Here is a 22,050-nt window from a genome sequence, read left to right as displayed (position 1 = left end):
ATAGATTGATTACTTTAAGTGTCTTTTGAAATACTTACTGCAAACCACAGTAATTTACAGCATTTATATGATATATCACTAGAAAGGAAACTAGTTTGTAATTTGGGTCAAGAAAATAGTAGTATTTCCATAAGCTTAACCTAAGTGTCTATGATCTTATATACCTAAGTATTTAAATCATCGGACGTGTTACTACCTAACAAATATATTTTTTATTTTGTTAAAATAAAAAAAAAAACCATCGATTAAAACGTACGAAGATCTCTAAATATTTAAATCATTTAAACGGAAGTACCGAATTAGAGTTCCTTCAACTCTAATCTGACCCAGTTTACTATAAATCAGGGTCAGTTTGATAATTCCAAAACACAGACATAATAATTAACATTTATCTCATTAAAATTATTTACAAAGTGTAACATCGTAGCAGATGTGCAGTTGTATAGTTTAATAACCGTTATAAATTATTGCAAGATGTTATTATTGTTATCATTGAAGAGCCGTGGTAGCCCAGTTGGTAGAACGCTTGCCTTTCACTTTGAGGTCGCAGGTTCGAATCCAACACAGGCCTAAACCAATAATAATTGTCGAATTTGTTTCCGAATTCATGTTTGGATTATAAATGATTATCACGTGCTCAGCGGTGAAGGAAAACATCGTGAGGAAACCCACATTCCTGAGAAATGAATTTTCAGAGGTATGTGACCTTTGACCTAACCTGTATTGGGCTGGATTTCCCTTCGCGAGTTGGAACGTCAGACAGGCAGTCGCTTCTGTAAAAAATCGGAACTGTCAAATCTATAGGTTAGGTAAGCGGACCCTGTGAAAAACGGGATAACGCTAGGGAAATGATGTTATTTCTAGTATCTAATACGTATTTTTAAATTGGAAGATTATAAATGACGACGTCTGTTATGTATCTTTGTTTTATCGCATTATCGAGTCATATTGCCGATGTTGAAGATCGGTCTTTTTTCTTCTTCCAACCCGCTGCTGGTATGTAGAGCTCGAACAACTAATATCTCAAACCCGATATAATGGTATATACAGGATGTCAGTGACATGGTAACTTTGAGGGATGATTCAGATCATGGTTCTGAGTTGATATCAAGTGGAATTTTCCGTAGCAAAAGTATAATTAAATAATAGAATTAAGATAATAGAATAATAGAATTGCGAAAGCGGTATAAAAAGCGAAAGTTGATGGTAGGGCTGGCAGAGGAAGCCCTAGAAAAACTTACATTGACCAAATTGGAGATGTCCTTAGAAAAGGTTGAATACGAGCTACTCTGAACCAGCATGCATGTATGAAGCGATTGATGAATGTGGAGGAAGCAAGAGAAGTGTGTCAGGATCGAAGCAAATGGAATTCTATAGTTTCTGCTTACCGGTGGGAAATAGGCGTGAGTTTATGTATATATGTATAGAACAGAAAATAATAAAAAAAAATACTTTTTAGTTAATACGATTCCGACAGGAAATTCAACTTGATATCGACTCAGAATCATAGTCTGAATCTTCTCCCCTTAGTATTCGTTACGATGTCACTAACAGCCTGTACAATAATTGGTCTAGGTAAACTAGCTTCCTATTACGTACATGAAACAGGTCTAAGTAAGAATAATGAAGAATGATTGTGGAATAACTCCACGGTTTATCCTCATGATAAAATATTGTATTCAGTAGGTACCTAAACGATGATAAAAATAGTCATAATTGTGTTGAAGGATTTAAATTAATTGTATAGTATTCAGGGTCGTAACGAAAACTTTGAGGAATAATTCTGATCATGACTCTGAGATGATATCAAGTGGAATTTTTCGTCGTAAAAGTATGGAACTGAAAATAATTAAAAAGAACTAAAAAAAATATGAATTTTCCAACGGAAAATTTTACTTGAGATTAACTCAAAATCAGAAGCAGAGTTTTCGCTGACAACTATTTTCCTTCTTTATGTAAGTAAGAATGTTAATGATGTCAGATATTTTTTTAATAACCGTTTATTCCATAAAGGTGAGAAGTATTTGCGCCTTCCTACCTACATTGAAACCATTTTGCCTTCTTTCATTGTCGAATATAATGGAGTAGTAGAGCAACTTCAGGTATGGTGACGTCAGCGGGAGTGCTCCCTGAGAGGGATGACAATTGAATTCTGCATTCATTTTGTAGATTTGTGTCGTACTTGGTCAGATTGCCTAGCGAAGTCGGCGCTATAACTCAACTCTTAGCCGAACAATGTTAATCTGATCTTCATATAATGCCGTGTCTTTCCTCATGTAATGATTTCAATAATATTTGGTTTTAAATTACTTACCTTCTCAAAATTTTGGCAAAAATATTTATACCTATTTGTCAACATGGCCATGACCAAAGACCTAACTTTGATTTACCTTTGAATGTTAAATAGTAAATAAATGTAAGTAGGTACCTGTGTAATTTGTGTAATGATGAGTTATATACACAGCCTCCGAGGTCTAACGGTTAGAACGTTGGGCTCACGATCTGGAGGTCCGGGTTCGATTCCCGATGGGGATGTTGTCGAAATCACTTTTTAAGACTGTCCTTTGTTTGGTAAGGACTTCTTCTTCTTCTATCGTGTGGATTGAGAGGTACATTACCAACCTCATCAACCCTGGTGTCAGGGTTATTATTGAGCCGCCAAAGGCCAAAGGTAAGGACTTTGCAGGCTCGAATCAACTGATTGTCCGAAAAAGTAAGATTCCGTTAAGCCATCTCGGTCCCGGCTACTAGCCGTAAAACACCTTCACCAACCCGCAGTGGAACAGCTTGGTGGACTATACTCCATACCCCCTCCGATTGTTTGAGGGGAGGACGTATTATAGGCTGTTTATGTATGTATAGGTTATATATGTAACTCAAATGTATCCACAGTATGCCATACACAGAAGCATGCCTTCGAGAGGCAATGAGGTACGACACCTTAGTACCTCTAGGAGTACCCCATCGAGCCATGTCTGATGTTAAATTCGGAGGATACGACATACCTGAGGTAAGAATTAACGTCCTTGTAGTGTTGGTATTTTTAAGAACATATAGGCCCTGTGCCGGCGTTTTTCTTCCACATTATTTTTCCTTGGCTAGGTATAGGTACAGGTTGAGATGCTGGAGTAATTTTAGGCGGATAAGACAATCGTCAAAAAAATGTTTAAGTAGGTACATAAAAAAATCGATTCAAAGAACAAGAATGTTATATTTTTTACTTTTTTATGCCGTCAAATTCTAGTAGACCTATACCTATCGAATAAAGATATTCCAGCCAAGTAGTTAATGCCATTTGCGACAAATCTACAATAAGTGACGTCAAAAAAATGAATGAATATATTATTGAGTGTGAGATATTACTCACTGGGATAAGTCCTTTCCACGTATAGCTGCTTGTACTTTCAGTAATTAATGAATCTTCTAGTTATCTCGAAGGAGTTTTTTTTTGTGTTCTTTTGATTTGACTTCCAAAATCATAAAATGATTCGGGATTCGATTTTATACGAGTCTTCAAAATACGAAAACAAGACATAAAAACAAAAATTGTCTACAACCATAATGCCTTTGTTTGATTTTCTTTAACATTTAATATATGTAAGTAAGTAGATACATATTACAATACAATACAAATATTATACTTATATTACCTATTGTAAGTATAGTATTTTCCATAAGACCTTCAACTAATACCTACTGTTTAATCTTGTAAATAAAATACTCAGGTAACTTTATGTTACCTACGTTTCTGTGACAGGTAATTGATGAGTGATTATTTACAAAAGTAATTCCATAGTGCAACAACGGAACTGTGTAAACAGGAATTTATGATGATTTTGACTATTTATTTTATTAATATTTATTTGTATTTATTTTATTTTTCCATGCATGATGTATATCATCCTCCTCCACCGATTAGCAAAGTGAAGCGAACCTACCTTTTATATACCTTCGATCATAAGTTCGATTTCCGACTGGCAAAAATATTTGATTAATAGCGTGAGCTTTATTTTGTGCTATTTATTTGGTCCACTTTATTTTCTATTGTTTATTTAACCTTTACGCACACAGAACTGGGAAAGATGGAAAAGTGGGCACGACTGTATGAACGGTAGGAACGACTTTTTTTAAGGTCTCATAGGAAACTCCACAACTCCCCTCTCCTGTACCTCAATATGAACATCATCACTAATTCAAGAGCCACGCTCTTGTTAGTGTCTTGTCTTGTCGTTCTCCATGCTACTTTTTAAGGAAAAATAGAGCAGTGGTTTCCCTCTTGCCTTCCGCCCCGCAGTACTCTGTCTGACGTGAGTGGGATGGCGCCCTTTTCAAAGCCTATTAGTACGGCTTATCCGTAATATGAACTCATTTCGTCAATGTTATAATACTTAATGACTTAATATTCTCCCCCGTTTGTAGGGCACTTTGATAAGTGCGAACTACATCATGCTGCATATGGACAAGGAAATATGGGGCGACCCTCACAACTTCAGACCAGAAAGATTTATCGTTAACGGACAGCTCTGCGTTGCCAGTGACAAATCTTTGCCATTTGGAGCAGGTACGACACATACTTCTTTTATTATTTACACTAAGTAAGTCTGGTGCTTTTAAACCATCGTACCTAATGTATTTACTCCTGTAATCCCTAATCCAGTAGGTAGAGCCACAAGTAATCAGAAGACTTGCAACCACTTGCTTGTTTGATATGTAACCCTAGGACAGATGTCATGTGGTTGATTCGAGCAACCATCAACTTAATTATATCTCTTTCTTGTATTTAATGTAAGTGAAGGACGGCACTAACTTAAGATTTACGAAACTAATCTAATAGGCATCACACCATCAATCATGTTATCGGTTGAATGTAGAGATATTTTTTGACTTTACTTTTGGTACTACTTATTATAATTGAGCGTCGCAGAGTGAGGAAGCTCTTAGAATATCTTTCGTATTGTAGTCGTAGAAAAATAAACTTCTCCTATGCTGTTCAATCAACACTAAAATTCTACGCGTAAAAATAGTAGGTAAGTAAGTAATAATTAATATTCCATTGTCAAATCTTCATAGATATTAGCTATTAGCTCAAAGGTTAGATAAGTGTCAAATTTATTTGTTAATATTATGTTTCCAATAATAAATAAAAGGAATAGATAACAAGTAACTCCACTGAGGAGCAAAAACCTCGTACTTACTTCATAATTAAGTACTTATACCTTTCTTAAACTGCATAAAAATAATCTCTCTCTTTATTTAAGAGCTGCGCTCTTGTCGGTGGAGTAATCGCCATTTCTCTCTTCTTCCCGCCAAAACCTTCACCTCCTGATACGACACGACCACCTTCTCTTTTATTTTTTTCATAAATGAATGTGTCTTATCAGGTGGCCAATTATATTTCCTCTCCGTTATTATAAAAATAATATCATTTATTTATTTTGTAAAAAGTATACATAGTAATGATGTCTTTCTAAAGAAACAAATACGATATAAGGAGAGAGTCGTGGTAGCCCCGTTGGAAGAACACTTGATTCTCACTATGAGGTTGCAAGTTCGAATCCCAGCACGGGCTTAAACCAATGATTTTAGAATTTATTTTCGAATTTATGTTCGGCTTCTAAATGATTATCACGTGCTCAGCGGTGACGGAAAACATCGTGAGGAAACTCACATTCCCAAAAACGCGTTTGGGGGGTATGTGACCTAACCTGTATTGGGCTGATTTCCATTCGCGGGTTGAAAGGTCAGACAGGTAATCGCTTCTGTAAAAAACCGGACCTGTCAAATCTTCAGGTTAGATAGGCGGACCCTGTGAGAAACGGGATAACGCTGAGGAGATAGTTATGCTATAAGCTTTATTTTTTTTTTTGCTTTAGCTTTATAAACCTAAATAGGTTAGCCTACCTACGTTTTGACTAAACGTCAAAGATTAAAATGTTTTTGTTTTTGTACACGTAACAAACTGTAATTTATGTAGTAAGTACGTAAGTACTAAATGTTCAAAGATAGCGTATAATGTTCTAGCTGTACTTTGGAGTTTAAACATGTTTGTTAACATTTTTTATTAAGGTAAGATCCACTTTTGAAAATAACGGGCCATAAGAATTAATGACTTGTCTACTTTTATTACGGAGACCGTTAAGACGTGCTAAGGTGTAAATTAAGCTTAGGTGTAATAAAACTAAGACAGAATGAAAACACGTAGATTAAATAAAATGTATGTCGAACTGCACCTATGTACTTATCTAGTTTTAGACACAGAGAGGGTCAAAATTTTATTTCGCCGTCCAATATTTTATTTTTAACCGACTTCAAAAAAGGAGGTTATCAATTTGACGCGTATGTATGTAGTATTGTTGGAATTGCACGTCTGCCAAATTTCGCAGGTGTAGGTATCTAATATGTTTGTTTATCTACCCCTATTCCCAGTAGTCTTACCAGTTGAACTACTGGGAATTTTCTTCCCAATAGACTTACTGGTAAGACCACTGGGAATTTTGACTACCCTGTAAAACAAAATTCTCAATAGTCCTACTCGTATATAGACCTAGGTAATTGATAGACAACCTACATACTCATTTCTCAGAAACAACCAATCAAATTAGAATCATTATTTTTTAAACCAGTATCATCCAATTAAGGGAATAGTGTTTCATCAAAATCGGCTTAGTAGTTTAAAGTTATAGTCAAAAAAATATTATTAAATATGTAACAATAACAATGAACTCGTTGATGTCTTTTGTATGAAGCAAGCTTTTGTTTTTAATTACTTATTTATTATTCAGGTATGCAACAGCTTAATGTGTGTACAATAATGTTGTTACAATGTTATTTCTAAACGCATTAACAGGTTACCCCATATTTTTTTTAAATTACAAAGTGTTGTCAAGTGTAAAGCGCATACGCAATGTTGTTCAAAGTAAAACAATAAAAAAAAACAATCTAAAAAACAGTTTATAGTTTTTAGTTAGTTGTTTTTTTTTTATTTAGTAGGCTTATTATGTTATTTATACTAATCCCTATTTAATACACGTTTCTTTGTTTCTTTCTAGTTATCAGTGTATGTATTGCTATAATTTCTTTTTTTACTAGACAGATTTTAAAGACGGTTCATTTATTTTTAATGACTTTTTAGTTTTTTAAGCTCTTCTTTGACAGAGATTGACATTGATTTAGTAGCCGATTTCTCCTCAATATGCCCGGAAGCCGGATATAATTAAGTACTATCATAACATTATCGTAACAGAGCATCACGCCTAGTTTTCCCGAAAGGGTAGGCAGAGGTAGAGGTAGTGGGGGTAGATAAATTCGAAACCTTATTATTCTAGATCATGCATGATAGATAATTTATTTCTCATCAGACATTCAAAAGGACATCAGGGGGGTTAAAAACGCTACATCGAAGCAATTCATCTAAAAAGGGAATTTTGCTATTTGACATTGGTGTGCATTACGCACTTACTTTTATGTGCGCAAATGTGAAATAGCAATATTGCTTTTTTAGATGTATTGCTTCGATGTGGCCTTTTTAATCCCCAGGATTTAACGAGAAAAGGCTATGACGGGTTTACGAACGTTTTTATAGATCCTACGAATAATAAACAACTTAATTGTATGTAAGTATCTACTCACCTAGCTTGACGGATGAACTGTGTGATAAAGAATATGTTTCACTTCTAATTTTTAAACTAATAATAATACATGCATTGCGCCACAAGAAATAAAAAAATAAAATTAAAAAAATAGTTTTATTTCTATAAATCTTTTACATCAATTAATGAAGCTTCCCTAAAAGTAGTCGACAAGAGTCTTATAAATAAATTACTATTATGATTAGAGAGCTTATGATTAGTGATTGCTAGTTAGCAATAAGGCCACCTATTGTACTCATTCTATTCCTCTTTTGTTTTCGTATTTTCCTGTTTGTGCAATAAAATAATTGTTATGTTATGTCAAGAGAGCCTATTAAACGTTATTATGGTCATGCTTATCCTCCGTTTGAACTTTATTCTTTATGAACTGAACAGAACCATTCATGAGGCGTAGTACATACATACATACATAAACTAACGCCCGTATTCCCCGAAGGGGTAGGCAGAACTACAAATAATCAAGAAACTATTTGCAGCCACTTTTGATACATAGTCCTGAAGGTGAATAATGATAAACCGTACGATGATAGGGGATCCGCCTATCGCTCTTACAGATAATCCATCATGTTCGACAGGTCGCTGTCCCTTTGTCGCCTTTTACGACATGCACGGGAAGATAGGCAGCTGAACGCATTCTATGTTTTTTCTTTACTCCCAGTCCAGCAGAGGAGATGACGCGTAGTATTAAACATTATTAATATTATTTTTTGGCTGTTTTCATTTAGAAGATATTTTTTGTTTCAGTTTTATACATATTTATTTTTATATATAATTATATACACCTAGAAATATACGTTTTGTTGTTGTAATTGTGAATGCAGTGTGTACCTGTAATTGGGGCACACATACAAAAACTAATTTAAGACTTGCATTTTATAACGTTACAATATATGTGTACTGTTGGTATACCTCTCTAAATAAATAAATAAACAATTTGACGCTGAATTGATCTATGGTCTGAGGCAAGAAACATGAACATACCTTGGAGGTATCTAGAATGTATCTACAGTTACCCATGCTATTAATCTTCTCGGGAATGTCGTAAAGTTGAATGGAATGGCATTGCCTCGAGTCTAATTATCATAGATGCACACATATCTCATGATACAAAGATATACAAAAACAAAATGCATCTGCAAGTTGATTTCTAATGCATTCTCTCTAGGTACCTACTTACTCTTTCTGACAACTAAGTGAGTACGCTTAGATGAAAATGGAATTTACGAGAGTCATTAAACACTTAAGTAAATAGCTATCTACTATCCAGATGCAATCTACGATTCGTTACAGTTAGTTGGGGCCTCGTTTTAACCAGTAAAGCTTTCCAAATTAAAGAATTTATTAAATAGATTGTTTAAATAAGTGATTGATGCTGCTTCCAGTACAGTCACGAGCAATATCATGTACTCACTTAGAACCCTGTCGCACTATCATATTTGACATTTAATGAGACTTATTACGGTTTACTTTGTCGAAAAAGTTAAAGTGACATGGTTTCAAAGTGTATACGTATTAGTACTCGTGACCGTATACACCATCTAATTTTATTTTGTCTTACCTGTCACTTTCCAATCCGCTAAAAGGGTCGGGTAATCGACAGGCATAAAATTTATGGAACACACGTAAATTTTAGGCACAAATCTAAAACAATCTTCTAAACATGTTTCATTGTGCAATAACCGACAGAATTAATCACACGTCAAACGGTTTGCATACCAGAAAGTTACCTATTTCATTAAATTAACATTTATCAATCACCTGTCCCTTTCCTTTTCGGCGGATAAGAAAATGACAGGTACTTACTCATAACTTAAAATAAAATTGGGGCCATTGTATGGATTGTCCGCCGACCTGCAATAAACCAAAGTGCTAATAGAGGTAGAGACGCATCACCGTACGGTCATGAGTACTAATTTGTATACACTTTGAAACCATGTCACATTAACTTTTTTGACAAATAAAACCGTAAGTCTTATTAAATATCAAATATGATAGTGCGACAGGGTTCTAAAGTGGGTACATAATATTGCTCATGACTGTACCAGGTTATGTAGGTATTTTCAACCATAAAAACTCTCTCATAAGCATATCTCCGCTAGACTAGCGAACTGAGAGTAATGAAAACACATAGACTTCATTCAGCTACTTTTGATCACGTGCATGTTATCAAACGGCTTTCGTCCATCTGTAACGAGAAAACTCTTAGTTTCTTCAGTCACATAATGCGGTGCGGTGGAGAAGCTAATTAATAAGTAATCTTAGGGCAGAAGGGAGGGAAGACGCACCAGGAGAAAAGTTCCAATGGGATGATCCGATGCAATGAGGATGACAAATGAAGAAAACATGCGTCGAGCTGTCCATGCAGCTAGGTTGGAATGGAAAGAAATTATTTTGTGGTCTCGATTTTCAGTAACAGAACGATAAGAAGAGGAAGATAAACGCCTATGCATACCTGTATTGCACGTCCCCAACTCCAATAAGGTTGCATGGAAGAAATTGCTATTTAGCAATAAGGCCGCCGATTGTACTTCTCTTATCACATTTGTAATTGTTTTTTATGTGTTTATATGTGTAATAAAGCGTTTTTGTATTGTATTGGATACTTATACATACGGTCACGAGTACTAATATGTATACACTTTGAAACCATGCACTTTAACTTTTTTGACAAATTAAATCGTAAGTCTCATTAAATGTCAAATATGATAGTGCGACAGGGTTCTAAAGTGGGTACATGATATTGCTCATGACTGTACATAATTAGGACTTCGTATATGAAAAGTGGTTGCATGTTGTCTTTTACTTATTTTTTTTTTTGGTAAGGCAAAGGGAACTATGCCCATACAGCCATGTCTTACGTATTTTTATAATGAAATGATGAAAGGTGATGATGATGAAACCTAAGCCCCCACCCTCGGAGTAGACTCCTACTCCGAACCCCAAACGAATTAACTCAAAAGTCCGCATAAAGTTTCGAGTTATGAAGCGGCTTCCTGGCACGAAGCGAAAATAGGCAGATACACTTTATTCCTTGAATACTCCAATATAGTAACACTCGCGAATGTCTTCCGACTAACTTAATGCGATCATTAACCACAAAACACCACTTCGTATTAATTATTTAGATTACTCAATGAAGAAAGCAACTGTCCCGTTCCCATTTCCCGCCAAAAAGCCTGTCTTTACCTCTACCACTATATAGGTGACTACAAGTAGGTTTTTATTTTATTTGACATCCTATTTTATTTCACCAGGTCGTCGGCTGTGTGCAGGAGAGACGTACGCTCGTCAGACCATGTTCCAGGTGTTCTCGGCGTTCATGCAAGCCTTCCACGTGTCCACAGCTGATGGCCGACCGCTGAACAAGCCAGCCCAAAGACTGCCCGGCATCATTACCACTATACCGAACTTCTGGGTGCGGGTTACTCCTAGAAAAGGCCTAGATCAACCTAATCTCGACTAATACATCACTATACGAATTAACGTGATAGCACTAGCTAACATACTTTGACAGATTTAATGAGGGCCGCTTCACGCTACGTTTCCCGAAAAAAAAAATGGCGCTGTCCATATTTGCCTTCGTTTTTGGGTATAAATGATGACCCTTGTTATTACATCCAGGTATCTTCTACCCGGTTAGAGCGTTAGGCTCACAATCTGGAGGTCCGGGTTCGATTCCCGATGGGGACATTGTCGAAATCACTTTGTGAGACTGTCCTTTGTAAAAATCACCTCCACCAACCCGCAGTGGAACAGCGTGGTGGAGTATGCTCCATACCCCCTCCGGTTGATTGAGGGGAGACCTGTGCCCAGCAGTGGGACGTTATATAGGCTGTTTATGTATCTTCTACCCATTATTATCTGATCAAAAAAAGAGAAGCAATGTAAGCAGTAACATAATTCTATAATTACATAAATAACGTACTTAGGTGTCTGATCAAAAAATATTACCGGGTGAGAGCCTTCAGCGCTCCCCATTTGTCCGGCCAAGTAGTTAATGCCATCTGCGGCAAATCTACAATAAGTAACGTCAAAAAAAAAATCAAAATATCAATCAACAATTATTTTTATACCTTTACCATTAAGTACTTACATTATTTTTTTGAATAATTAATTATGTACCCGGACAATGATAAAATAGATTTTCACGTTAAATCTGGACAGCGCCATCTGTATATTTTTGGGGAACGTACCCTAGAAAGTCCTTCATTCTTACCGCGATTGAAACTATTGTAAAATGTTATAAATCTTTATTGAAATACTATCTTGAACTGAACTGGTCGTTCTGTGTGATAATACCTACCCACTCAGTTACTAGGTACCTATTTCGTTTCCCAAATATTAATGCATATGATGTGGTTGTACTTTATATAAAAAAAAAGTTAAAGCAACTTTGGAAATAAAAAAGGAGTGTTATATTTAGTGGTAAGGTATACCAATTATTATTATGTAGGTACATAATGATTCGATGTGATTACCTATCTATTAACTTCATTAGCCTTCTGAATATTTTTGTAACGATTTTGTTTAAAATATGACTGATATTTTTACAATGACTGTAGATAACATAGGTAAGTACCTACATACCTACAGTTGTTATTATCTCTACTATCATTGCTTGTGTGTAAAATATCTGCATGCTATGTTTGTAGATATGTAGGTACTTACTCTTAACTGTCTCGGCAATTCGATGTGATAAATATTGATAATATTTCATTTTTAATTGGAGTACTGATATAGTAAATAAAATATAATTATTTATTATCATCTTTGTTCTTTAATAATTAAGTACGCAGATAATAACAGAAAAACATTGCTAGGTATCTCATTTGCTTTTTAAATATGTGCCCCGCTTATAAACTTTCATTTTACCTACTTACCTGGCTCTGTTCCTTTTTCAAGTTATTTACATACATACATACATAAACTCACGCCTATTTCCCACCGGGGTAAGCAGAGACTATAGAATTCCATTTGCTTCGAACCTGACACACTTCTCTTGCTTCCTCCACATTCATCAATCGCTTCATACACGCACGCCGGTTCAGAGTAGATCGTATAACCTTGTAAGTTATTTATTTATTTATATTTGAATCTAGAAAGTTGTTGCAGATGGATTGATAATTGTGATGGCTTTATTAAATAGAAGAGAAGACAAAATAAGGCTGCCGATTGTAGGTACTTCTGTCGTATACTTGTAGTGTTATTTAGTACCTACTTAATAGTCCTATTTAATGAGTGACTTTCCAGCCTACGTTCAGAAAAAACAATAAAGATAGCTTTGTACAGCTTACCTGACGAGCCCATTACTCTAGTCTAGCCATAGAAGCGACTAATCAGCTCGCGACAATATAAACTCCAGGACCCCGATAGCGACCACTCTGACGTAGTCGACGATTTCCGTCATTCAGCGCTTACTTATCGCTATCGTATCGACACACAGGGTCGATTCATTCTTATAAATTTAGATAATCTTCACAGACGACGCCCTGAGCCGAAGTTCGCGCCCAACTGCCTATACTCTCTGATACTGATACCCTCGGCCTGTAGTCTTAATTTTTGTACCGGGTGAGAGCCCTCAACGCTACCTATTTGTCCGGCCAAGTAGTTATGTCATCTGCGGCAAATCTACGTCAAAAAAAGTCACTACGCATCATATCAAATTAGCACAGAATATTTTCTTAAGATTTTTCGTTCCGGACGATGCATGGATCGTGTTTGCCTCTTCAATATAGGTACAATAAGATTGTAGAGTCCATGTGTAGACTCGAATAGATTAACGACTGCCTACCCGAATATGATGACTAACACTTAGGTATTATAAAATATCTGCATGCGACGTTTATCAATTGAAAATAATAAGATTATGCTAATACCATTGTTGCTTGAATAACACATATAGGTACGGCCTCTAGTTTATAGTTATAATAATTTGATGCAATTACGTTTAATGGACCATTATGTTTAATCGGAGTTGAATTAACTGCAGTTAACACCCGTTCATTGTATTATGTAGGTACCTACTTTAGTATTTATACTAACGGGTATTATATAACTTGTGTCATAGGACAGGTACCTAGTTTTCCTACATTTATTTGTAGGTAGGTAGGTACGGTCACGAGTACAAATATGTATATGTCACCGTAAAATTGTAGGGTTCTAAAGTGGGTACATGATATTATTACCCATGACTACTATATCCACCTATCAAAATTCTTCAATTCATTTCCTACTACTTATAGACCTATATATATATATCAGGGTTACTATTGAGCCGCCAGAGGCCCCTGACATGACTCATGTAACGACTACGTACTTACATCAGTAAGTAGTAACCGGGACCTTAACGTGCCTCTCGAAACTCGGATCGTCTCACTTTCGGACAATCAGGTGATCAGCCTGTAATGGCCTAATCAAACTAGGGATCACAAAGTGATTTTTCTGATATGTCCCCACCATGATTCGGACCCGGGACCTCCGGATCGTGAGCCCAACGCTGAACCACTGGACCACGGAGGCCGTTAATGGCAGTCAGAGGTACATTCATCGCAAGATGGACTAAGTACCCACACCTTACCGAGCTTTCTGTTTGTTGCGTGTTTTTGGGTAGGTATCTACTTTGAGTAAAACACCCACATACATACACATTTGGTGCATAATTATGAAATACAGTGTCGGATTTTGCTACCTACTGATTATCCCGAATATCATACATACTTACTAGGAACTTACTTGGAAATTCGACTAAAATACTATTTCAATAGCATGCCTACTCAAGTCATCATCATCACATACTTAGTACGTCTTGCAGTCTTGTATTGATGCGTCGTTTTATAGGAAATTTATAATAAGGCTAAAATAAAAGTCCTCAGCAAGATGTACCTGTTTTATTAGGTACCTACTTACTTTTTTTAGGCAGAAGGCTATTGGTACTAATTCCTGCAGACGCCATCTAATTTTACTTTAAGTTATACCTGTCATTTTCTTATCCGTTGAAAAAGAAAGGGACGGGAATCGACGATAGTCATAAAATTTATGGAATACACGTCAATAGCAGAAATCTAAAACAACCGGCTAAAAAAACATCGGCCAATAACCCAACAGAATTATGTTGACAGCACACGTCAAACGGTTTGCATACCAGCGAGATACCTTTTGATTCGCCCGGGTTATTCATTCATTTATTCCTTCTTTCTAAAATTAAGAGCTGTCAGTCATCCGTCCCTTTCCTTTTCGGTGGTTAAGAAAATGACGGGTACCTATAACTTAAAATAAAATTTGGAGGTGTCTGCAGAAATCGGGACCACCATTCTTTCACGTAGGTAAGTAGGGTATTTATAGTTACCTAGTTATTTGTGATTGCTTACAAGAAATATTTGAAAGTTTCCGATAGATAAACTGTGATAACGCCGTTCGGAGAACGTCTGACTTACATCGTAGATCATAGTATCACGGGTTCGAAACTCGGTTCGGGCTTTAATCCATTAAATACGAATTTATAAGTTTAAATTCATGTTTGGTTCATAGAACACAAAATAATCCTTGTATTAGCGAGCGAAAGGACCACGATATTAGCGAGCGAAATCAAAGATGACCAAATCAGTATTAACGTATAATAAAGAGTAAAAGATCACAAAATTATAATAATGTAAAAACCTAACTCACACCCCCGTTGCTAAGCGCCATATAATCAACAATACCTAGGCAACGGGGGTTGCCAGATCTGACGCCAACACCTTGTGTCCGGATAATGGCTGGCCACCAACTGGCAATAGGCTCGCCATCTTTTACATGGGACTTAAACATAGCTAGCGGGGGAGGACGGGGTATATCAATAACACTTCTGCCGGTAAACGTAATTAACCCCGAAATATAAGTACCTTTATAGGACTATTATGTACCTTTCTGATTAAGTAGGTATAGGTATAAATGACTCGGCTACAAGGACATTTAGTTAATCCTAAAGTTTTATAATAAAATTATCAGTGATAAAAATTGTTTAGGTAAGTAGGTACCTACCTATTAAGTTTTCTTAGCTATTCGCAAATCCGGATTTATTTAAAATAGGAGTTTTTAGGTAACTATTATTTTTCCTGTTTGTTTTTTCCAATGATGTTAGTTGGACTGAAGGTACAATGTGTATGATATCCAGGGTATGACATTACATCATCTCCCAAGCTATCCCGTTGTTATAAGATCCGCTTACCTACCCTAAAGATTTGACATGACAGGTTTTTCACAGAAGCGACTAGTCTGTCCGACCTTCCAACCTGAAGGAAAAACGAGTACAGGGGTTAAAATGGCCACGAAGCAATTCATTTAAGAAAGCAATGTTGCGATTTGACATTTGCGCATATAAAACTAAGTGCGCAATGCAAACAAATGTCAAATAGCAATATTGCTTTCTTAGATGAATTGCTTCGATGTGGCTATTTTAACCCCCTCCAAAAACACATTCAATATAGGTACACACACACTGATGTGTCACATTCACATTCATCCAGGGCATGCCGTGTCAATTTAAATATCGTTGCAATAATGAGTCCAAAGTGATATGATAAAGCACAATTGATGACAATGACTAAGCGATGCAACGCAGTTCTAATCTACCTTACTACAATGTCACTAAATATTATATTACGCAGCAGCCCTTAGTAATATTGTTTTGTTTTCGAGTCATCGATCTGATAATGTTATCGAAGAGAATATAAATACACGGAGTTTTTTTTATTACAATCACATTTGCGTTCTTCGTTTTGTTTGTTATTAAAATACTGGGGTTTTTTATAGTCGTAATGATCAATAACGTCAATTTCAATAAATACAAAATAATCTTTATTTGGTAGGTAGGTATACCTTATGATCTTATAATACAGGATATCCCGCAAGTAGTGAATCGAACGAAACATGGTAACAGTTGGGCCCATGATCATGACTTACCAGAAAAAGGAAACTTGGCTAAATCATAGGCTGATTCTGATATCTCTACAAAATAAGCAATTTATTTAAACATTTCATTCACAAAGTTTATATATCTCGAAAACTGAATGAGGTCATGTTTCGATATTCTTTCTGATCGTCTGAGTCAATACTTACGAGACCGCCTATATAGCCTAAGTACAAAAACTGTTTACTTAGTCAAGAGTTACAATGTTTGCAATTATTATTTTACATTCTCATTTAACTTAAACAAAGATTATTATGTCAAAACATGTATACTAGATACAAAACTAATAACACAAACGACTAAAATTTCAGTGAAATATATTGAATCGATTGCTCAGTCAAAATATTACCTATATACCAACGTTAACGCGAATGTAAATTAGAGCATAATGTAACATTTTCAAGTGCAAATATTCGACGAAATACTATTACAGCAACTTGATGTTAATTTTCAAATGAATGCTCTAGTTTTAATGCACGTTTCACAAACTACTTCTACAACTATGGTTGTCTCGAACTGTAATCAGTTCTCGAATTTAAATAATCAAATTCATAATAATATTAAAATGCATCATATCGATTTTATTTTTACTCGAGTGAGTAATCGATTTGTAGGTTATATATGTCATAATAACACTGGCCAGAAAAAAGTTGATGCTTTTTGGCGGGCTGTCATTACGAAAAAACTAAAATAATTTTCAGAGAACAAAAGAAGGTGCATTAGAACAGAGAACAGAAATCAGTGAACATTCAGATTATTCAGAAACAGATCAGAGCAGAAATAACAGTGTATTTTCAGATATAACAATCAACAACAGTTTTATCAGACTTCCTGTCGATGCGCAGGAAGAATATTCAGTTAAGTCTTATCATCATCATCAGCCGTACGACGCCCACTGCTGGGCATAGGTCTCCCCCAAGTTAAGTCTAATAATACTTATATATTTTCCTAATTACTTAGATATCAGTTATGCTATAGGTACTTGTATTATTTGGTATAAATCGACAAAGGAACAAATGAAATTGCATTAAGAGGAGAGAACAGAAATCAAAGAATATTCAGATTATTCAGAAACAGATTAGAGAAGAAACAGTGTGTTTTCAGGTATAACAATCAACAACAGTTTTATCAGACTTCCTGTCGATGTGCAGGAAGAATATTCAGTTAAGTCTTATAATACTTACATATTTTCCTAATTACTTAGATATCAGTTATGCTATATTTGTATTATCCGATACAAATCGATAAAGAGAACAACAGACAGTAAACAGTAAAACGGATAGTAAAACAAACAGTAAAACATTGCAGTAGGTAATATCGTTGTGGTGATTTATCAGGTAATCAGATGAATTTATCAAGGCATTCAGGTGGACAGGGATGGCTGTAAGGGGCGGTTGGAGGCCATTCGCGGGGTTTCACCCCATATTCAAACATCGTGTGCTTTTTACCCTATATTCAGACGGCTATGGGCACGTTGTCCATTTGTGGGTATTTTGCCCCATAGGTATTCATATAACTATGAAACATTCTAATCACATATTCTAACATCGTTGGTTTTTTACCCTATATTTAGACAGCTATGGGCACGTTGCCCATTTGTGGGTATTTTGCCCCATAGGTATTTCATATAACTATGACACATTTCAGTTTTGGAATGTGATTCAGAATTCAGATAATTCGTGACCTTACATGATTATGTATGGTTCACGACAATGGTAGTATAACGATAAGTAAACATTATTCACGACCAGTAGTTAACATTTTATTGTGTTTGAGATTATTGCTTCTGCTAATAATAACTTGTAGCACAATTATCAAATATCACAGAGTACAAATTCTCTTTTAACTCTTACAATTATACCTGTATAGGTATAGATATTATAGGTACCTAACCGACGTTATTTAATTGCACTAAGTACCTATTAAAAATATTTTGTACTTCCTATTCAAATACAACCTTTGTATATTACTTGCTTTCACTGTCAACCATCCTCAATATTTTTATCACTGGCGAAGCGCTCTTTACCATTCAATTCCACAATTTCAGTTTTGTTATTTTTATCATGTGGTGGTTTGTATGCATTCGGTCCCACTAATGACAACATGACCGGCAAAAATATTAAACCATTAAATAGACCAAATAATATAACTAAAAGGAAAATTTTGAAAAATGCTTTGAATGTGTATGCTTTCGACATACTGAGAAGTGACAAAGAAAGTAGAGTCGAACCACCGCCAAGTAAAACTGCAGAGCCGATAGATGTCACAGTTTTATGAGCTCTATCTTCACGTGAGCCTTCTGTAACTGTCAAAAACGTGTGACCAACATGAGCCGCATAATCTACACACAAACCTATGGCGAGTTCGAGACCTATACAACAAACTATATCGACAGTCATAGCCCATCTTTGCATCCAACCTAAAACATTAACGATCGTCAGTAATACACAAATAAAAATCCACAAACACATTTGCAGATTAGTTATCAATATAACGGTACACATCATCACACAGAGCAAAGCTAGTTCTATATTTCTTTCTACTTCGACCGCTATTATTTCATCCGTTACCCAGTTACCAAAAACTTTAGCCCAAGCGCTACGATACCCATCGCCAGTAGATATATTGGTGGATTTCACTATATGTTTCACGTCATTCATAGCTGGAATATACTCTTCAGGACCTTCAAACCTCGGATAATTAAAATAAAAAGATGAGGCTATTACATTTCCGGTAGGTCGTCCACAATGCGGAGTCTCAGGAAATCTTATATTTATTTGATACCGCCCTCCTAAAGAGCTAAACAAGAATTTCGATAAATATTTGTTAAAATCTTTATCTGCAACTGTAGATGTATTCTTCAAGTCACGATCATAATTAGCGAGAACATATTCGCGAAAAGGTTCAACCCAATCAACCATATCCTTTACATAAGGCTTCTGTTTTAGTTCTTGTACCATGTTATATAAATTTAAAAATTCAGTACTGTAATTCATTTTGCCTAAAAATACGAAAGCAGCATTGCCTTCTTCAGGATAAAGAGTTTCATGATTAGTCAAGAAATCTTTGTAGTATGTGCCTTCAGGAATAAACCATTTTGGATCGAATCTTTGTTCCAATTTAAATATTGCTATTGTGCTAAACCCAGTCATGATAACAGTAAATAAAATGACAACAGATTTTCCAGGAACGGTAAACACAATATTTTTATAAAACAGGGATAACATTTTTTGGAACCATGTTTTCTTAACAGACATATTTATTCTATGTTTGTGTCTATAGCAGTAAAAAATTCCATTCCTATTGGCTTCCATTCTTCTAACATCTAACGTAAATATTGCGACGTAATATGTAACGGAATAACAAAAGATAAAAAATACACCGGCAGCTGCATAAATACAAAACGATTTGAGAGAAGGCAGAATTGTAATGGCACCAATTAATAAAGCGACTATATCTGTGAATGAGGTGATGACGATGGATACCCCTGCATGTTTCAACATCAGGCCAACTTTAACTGGAAGACTTTTTCGTGATTCTGTATCAGAGAGATTTTCCCAACAAGCATTCATAACAAACATGTCATCAATACCAAGACCCATTAATAGGAAAGGCAGTGAAGAGTGTACTGGACCAAATGGTATTTCAAAAACAGAACACCAACTTATTGCAGTGATATAGGCCATTCCTATACAGAGCATACCTACGCTACCTAGTGTAAATTTAATTTCCAACCAATTAAAACGCGACAGAGCATACAATATGTACAAGAACATCAAAGCAACACCCACAAATAGCTTATCCATCTCCTGAAACATAGCTTGACCACTAACGTCTCCAAAACTTCGTCCTGCTTCATAATAAATTTTAATTTCACTTGCATTATTCGAAATTGAATGCATTAAACCCAAAAATTCTGTTTCCCACATGGCAAGTGGAAGAGATACCCAATCTTCAGTGCCAACTAAATTACCAACTGCATTCAAATCCACCTCTGACATATTTACTTGTGTGTACCAAGTTAACAAGACCGAGCTTGCAGATACAATATCTCCACTGGCAGATTTTTTAACACCTCCCAACAACTTAGAGAAGTCAGTAGGATGTCCTGTAACAGGGTTAGTTTTGGTTTCAACAATTTTCGTGATTATGTTATCTTTAGTCACATTACTTATCTGTTCTAGATCATTTTTCCACAAATCTAATACGTTATATCTGAGGCAATCTACTGGAAATGTTTCCAAAAAACTACAATAAAAGTCATCATCAGCCCATAATGTTGGGTCTGAAAAATCACCTTCACTTTTCTTGTCTTCAGTGTAGAAGTTGACCACGGGAACTTCATAGCATAAGCTTTTTATTGATATTGTTTCATTTACGGTTTTAATTTGTAGAGACTCTACTTCTTTGGTAATATTGTATATTTTCATCAGAACTTCAGGATCTAATACGTCGTCAGCTACAATTAGTATTCTCTGCAGCCTGAATCCTGTTCCAAACTTCTCTATGTACCAATTTGTGTCTGTCAGAAAATCTGATTCAGGAGGCACCCATAATTTTAGCGGGTTTTTTTCTATGTGAAATCTCATCAGGCCAATGCAACTGAGCAACAGAAAGGTCCATGTAATTGCGATGGTCCTCCACGGGTGTCTTGCGACGATTACTCCGAGTGTGAAGAATATTCGTTCCACAAAGTGTACTAAAGTAGAAGATAATTTTTCCCATATTCGTTGCGGAGACTTCAATCCAGAATACGACGATACTTTATTTTTAGTTGACATATCCACAGGTGTTATATTTGTTACGTTTGGTTACTTGTTTTGGTTGTCCACAAGTATTTTAAACAGTAGGTATAAATGTAATAGGTACTTAAAGCGGTTAGACAAACACTACAATAAATATTTATGATAAGATAACATGTCGCAAAGTTGGAAACTTTTGCATGTTGCACTTCGAACAACACTGTAAAACTAAGCACTGCATTATTATCAAGTGTCCGGCAGTGGCTAGTCGTTATTACCAAACAACGAAATCATCTTTAGCCGGGGAGCTGGTCGGTTACCTTCGCACGCCGAGTGACTGAACTACTACTGAAGCTCATTATTCAATTCTGTTTCGATAAAAATAACCAACAACCTTCCCCACCCTCCCCACACGAGTTATCAAATTGGTCAAATTGTCATTTTTTGACAGCAGGGTTGCCAGATACGTATTTTGGATTCCCTCATTTTTTACATAAATAAATCCCCAAAACGAAACTTGAAAATATTTTTCAAAAAACTTTTTACAAAAATGATGAAATTTCCTGTGACACGTTTTTCAATTTAAAATCAAGAGCAAATCGATGCGTGGAAGACAGCCCGAGTGAGTTACTCACAGATCGGCATATTATCAACAACATTAACTCTTTTGTATTTGAAAATATATTTTTTTACACTGTTTACGATGGAAATG

General features: G+C 35.6%; 3 protein-coding genes across 3 annotated transcripts in view; 2 read left to right on the top strand and 1 right to left on the bottom strand.

The window, feature by feature from the left end:
• The window catches only part of LOC126369867 (probable cytochrome P450 304a1), a 34,135-nt gene extending 21,722 nt beyond the window's left edge, over window positions 1-12,413 (top strand). The window contains exons 7-9 of the mRNA XM_050014454.1: window positions 2,893-3,010; window positions 4,420-4,561; window positions 10,904-12,413. Of these exons, the coding sequence (XP_049870411.1) occupies window positions 2,893-3,010; window positions 4,420-4,561; window positions 10,904-11,112 (469 nt within the window). The 3' untranslated portion in view covers window positions 11,113-12,413. The remainder of the gene's footprint in view (window positions 1-2,892; window positions 3,011-4,419; window positions 4,562-10,903) is intronic.
• Window positions 1-21,370, top strand: part of LOC126369868 (probable cytochrome P450 304a1) — an 85,837-nt gene extending 64,467 nt beyond the window's left edge. Inside the window, exon 8 of the mRNA XM_050014457.1 lies at window positions 21,347-21,370. Within this exon, the coding sequence (XP_049870414.1) occupies window positions 21,347-21,370 (24 nt within the window). The remainder of the gene's footprint in view (window positions 1-21,346) is intronic.
• Window positions 18,183-21,377, bottom strand: LOC126369863 (NPC intracellular cholesterol transporter 1-like). Its single transcript, XM_050014450.1, has one exon. The coding sequence runs from the start codon at window positions 21,375-21,377 to the stop codon at window positions 18,579-18,581; it is 2,799 nt and encodes a 932-aa protein (XP_049870407.1). The 3' UTR covers window positions 18,183-18,578.
• Window positions 21,378-22,050: the final 673 nt, after the last annotated feature.

The sequence above is a fragment of the Pectinophora gossypiella genome, chromosome 9, assembly GCF_024362695.1.
Source record: "Pectinophora gossypiella chromosome 9, ilPecGoss1.1, whole genome shotgun sequence".
In the NCBI taxonomy this organism is placed as follows: domain Eukaryota; kingdom Metazoa; phylum Arthropoda; class Insecta; order Lepidoptera; family Gelechiidae; genus Pectinophora; species Pectinophora gossypiella.
Note: the sequence above shows the minus strand (reverse complement) of the source record. Positions and strands in the feature narration are given on the sequence as shown.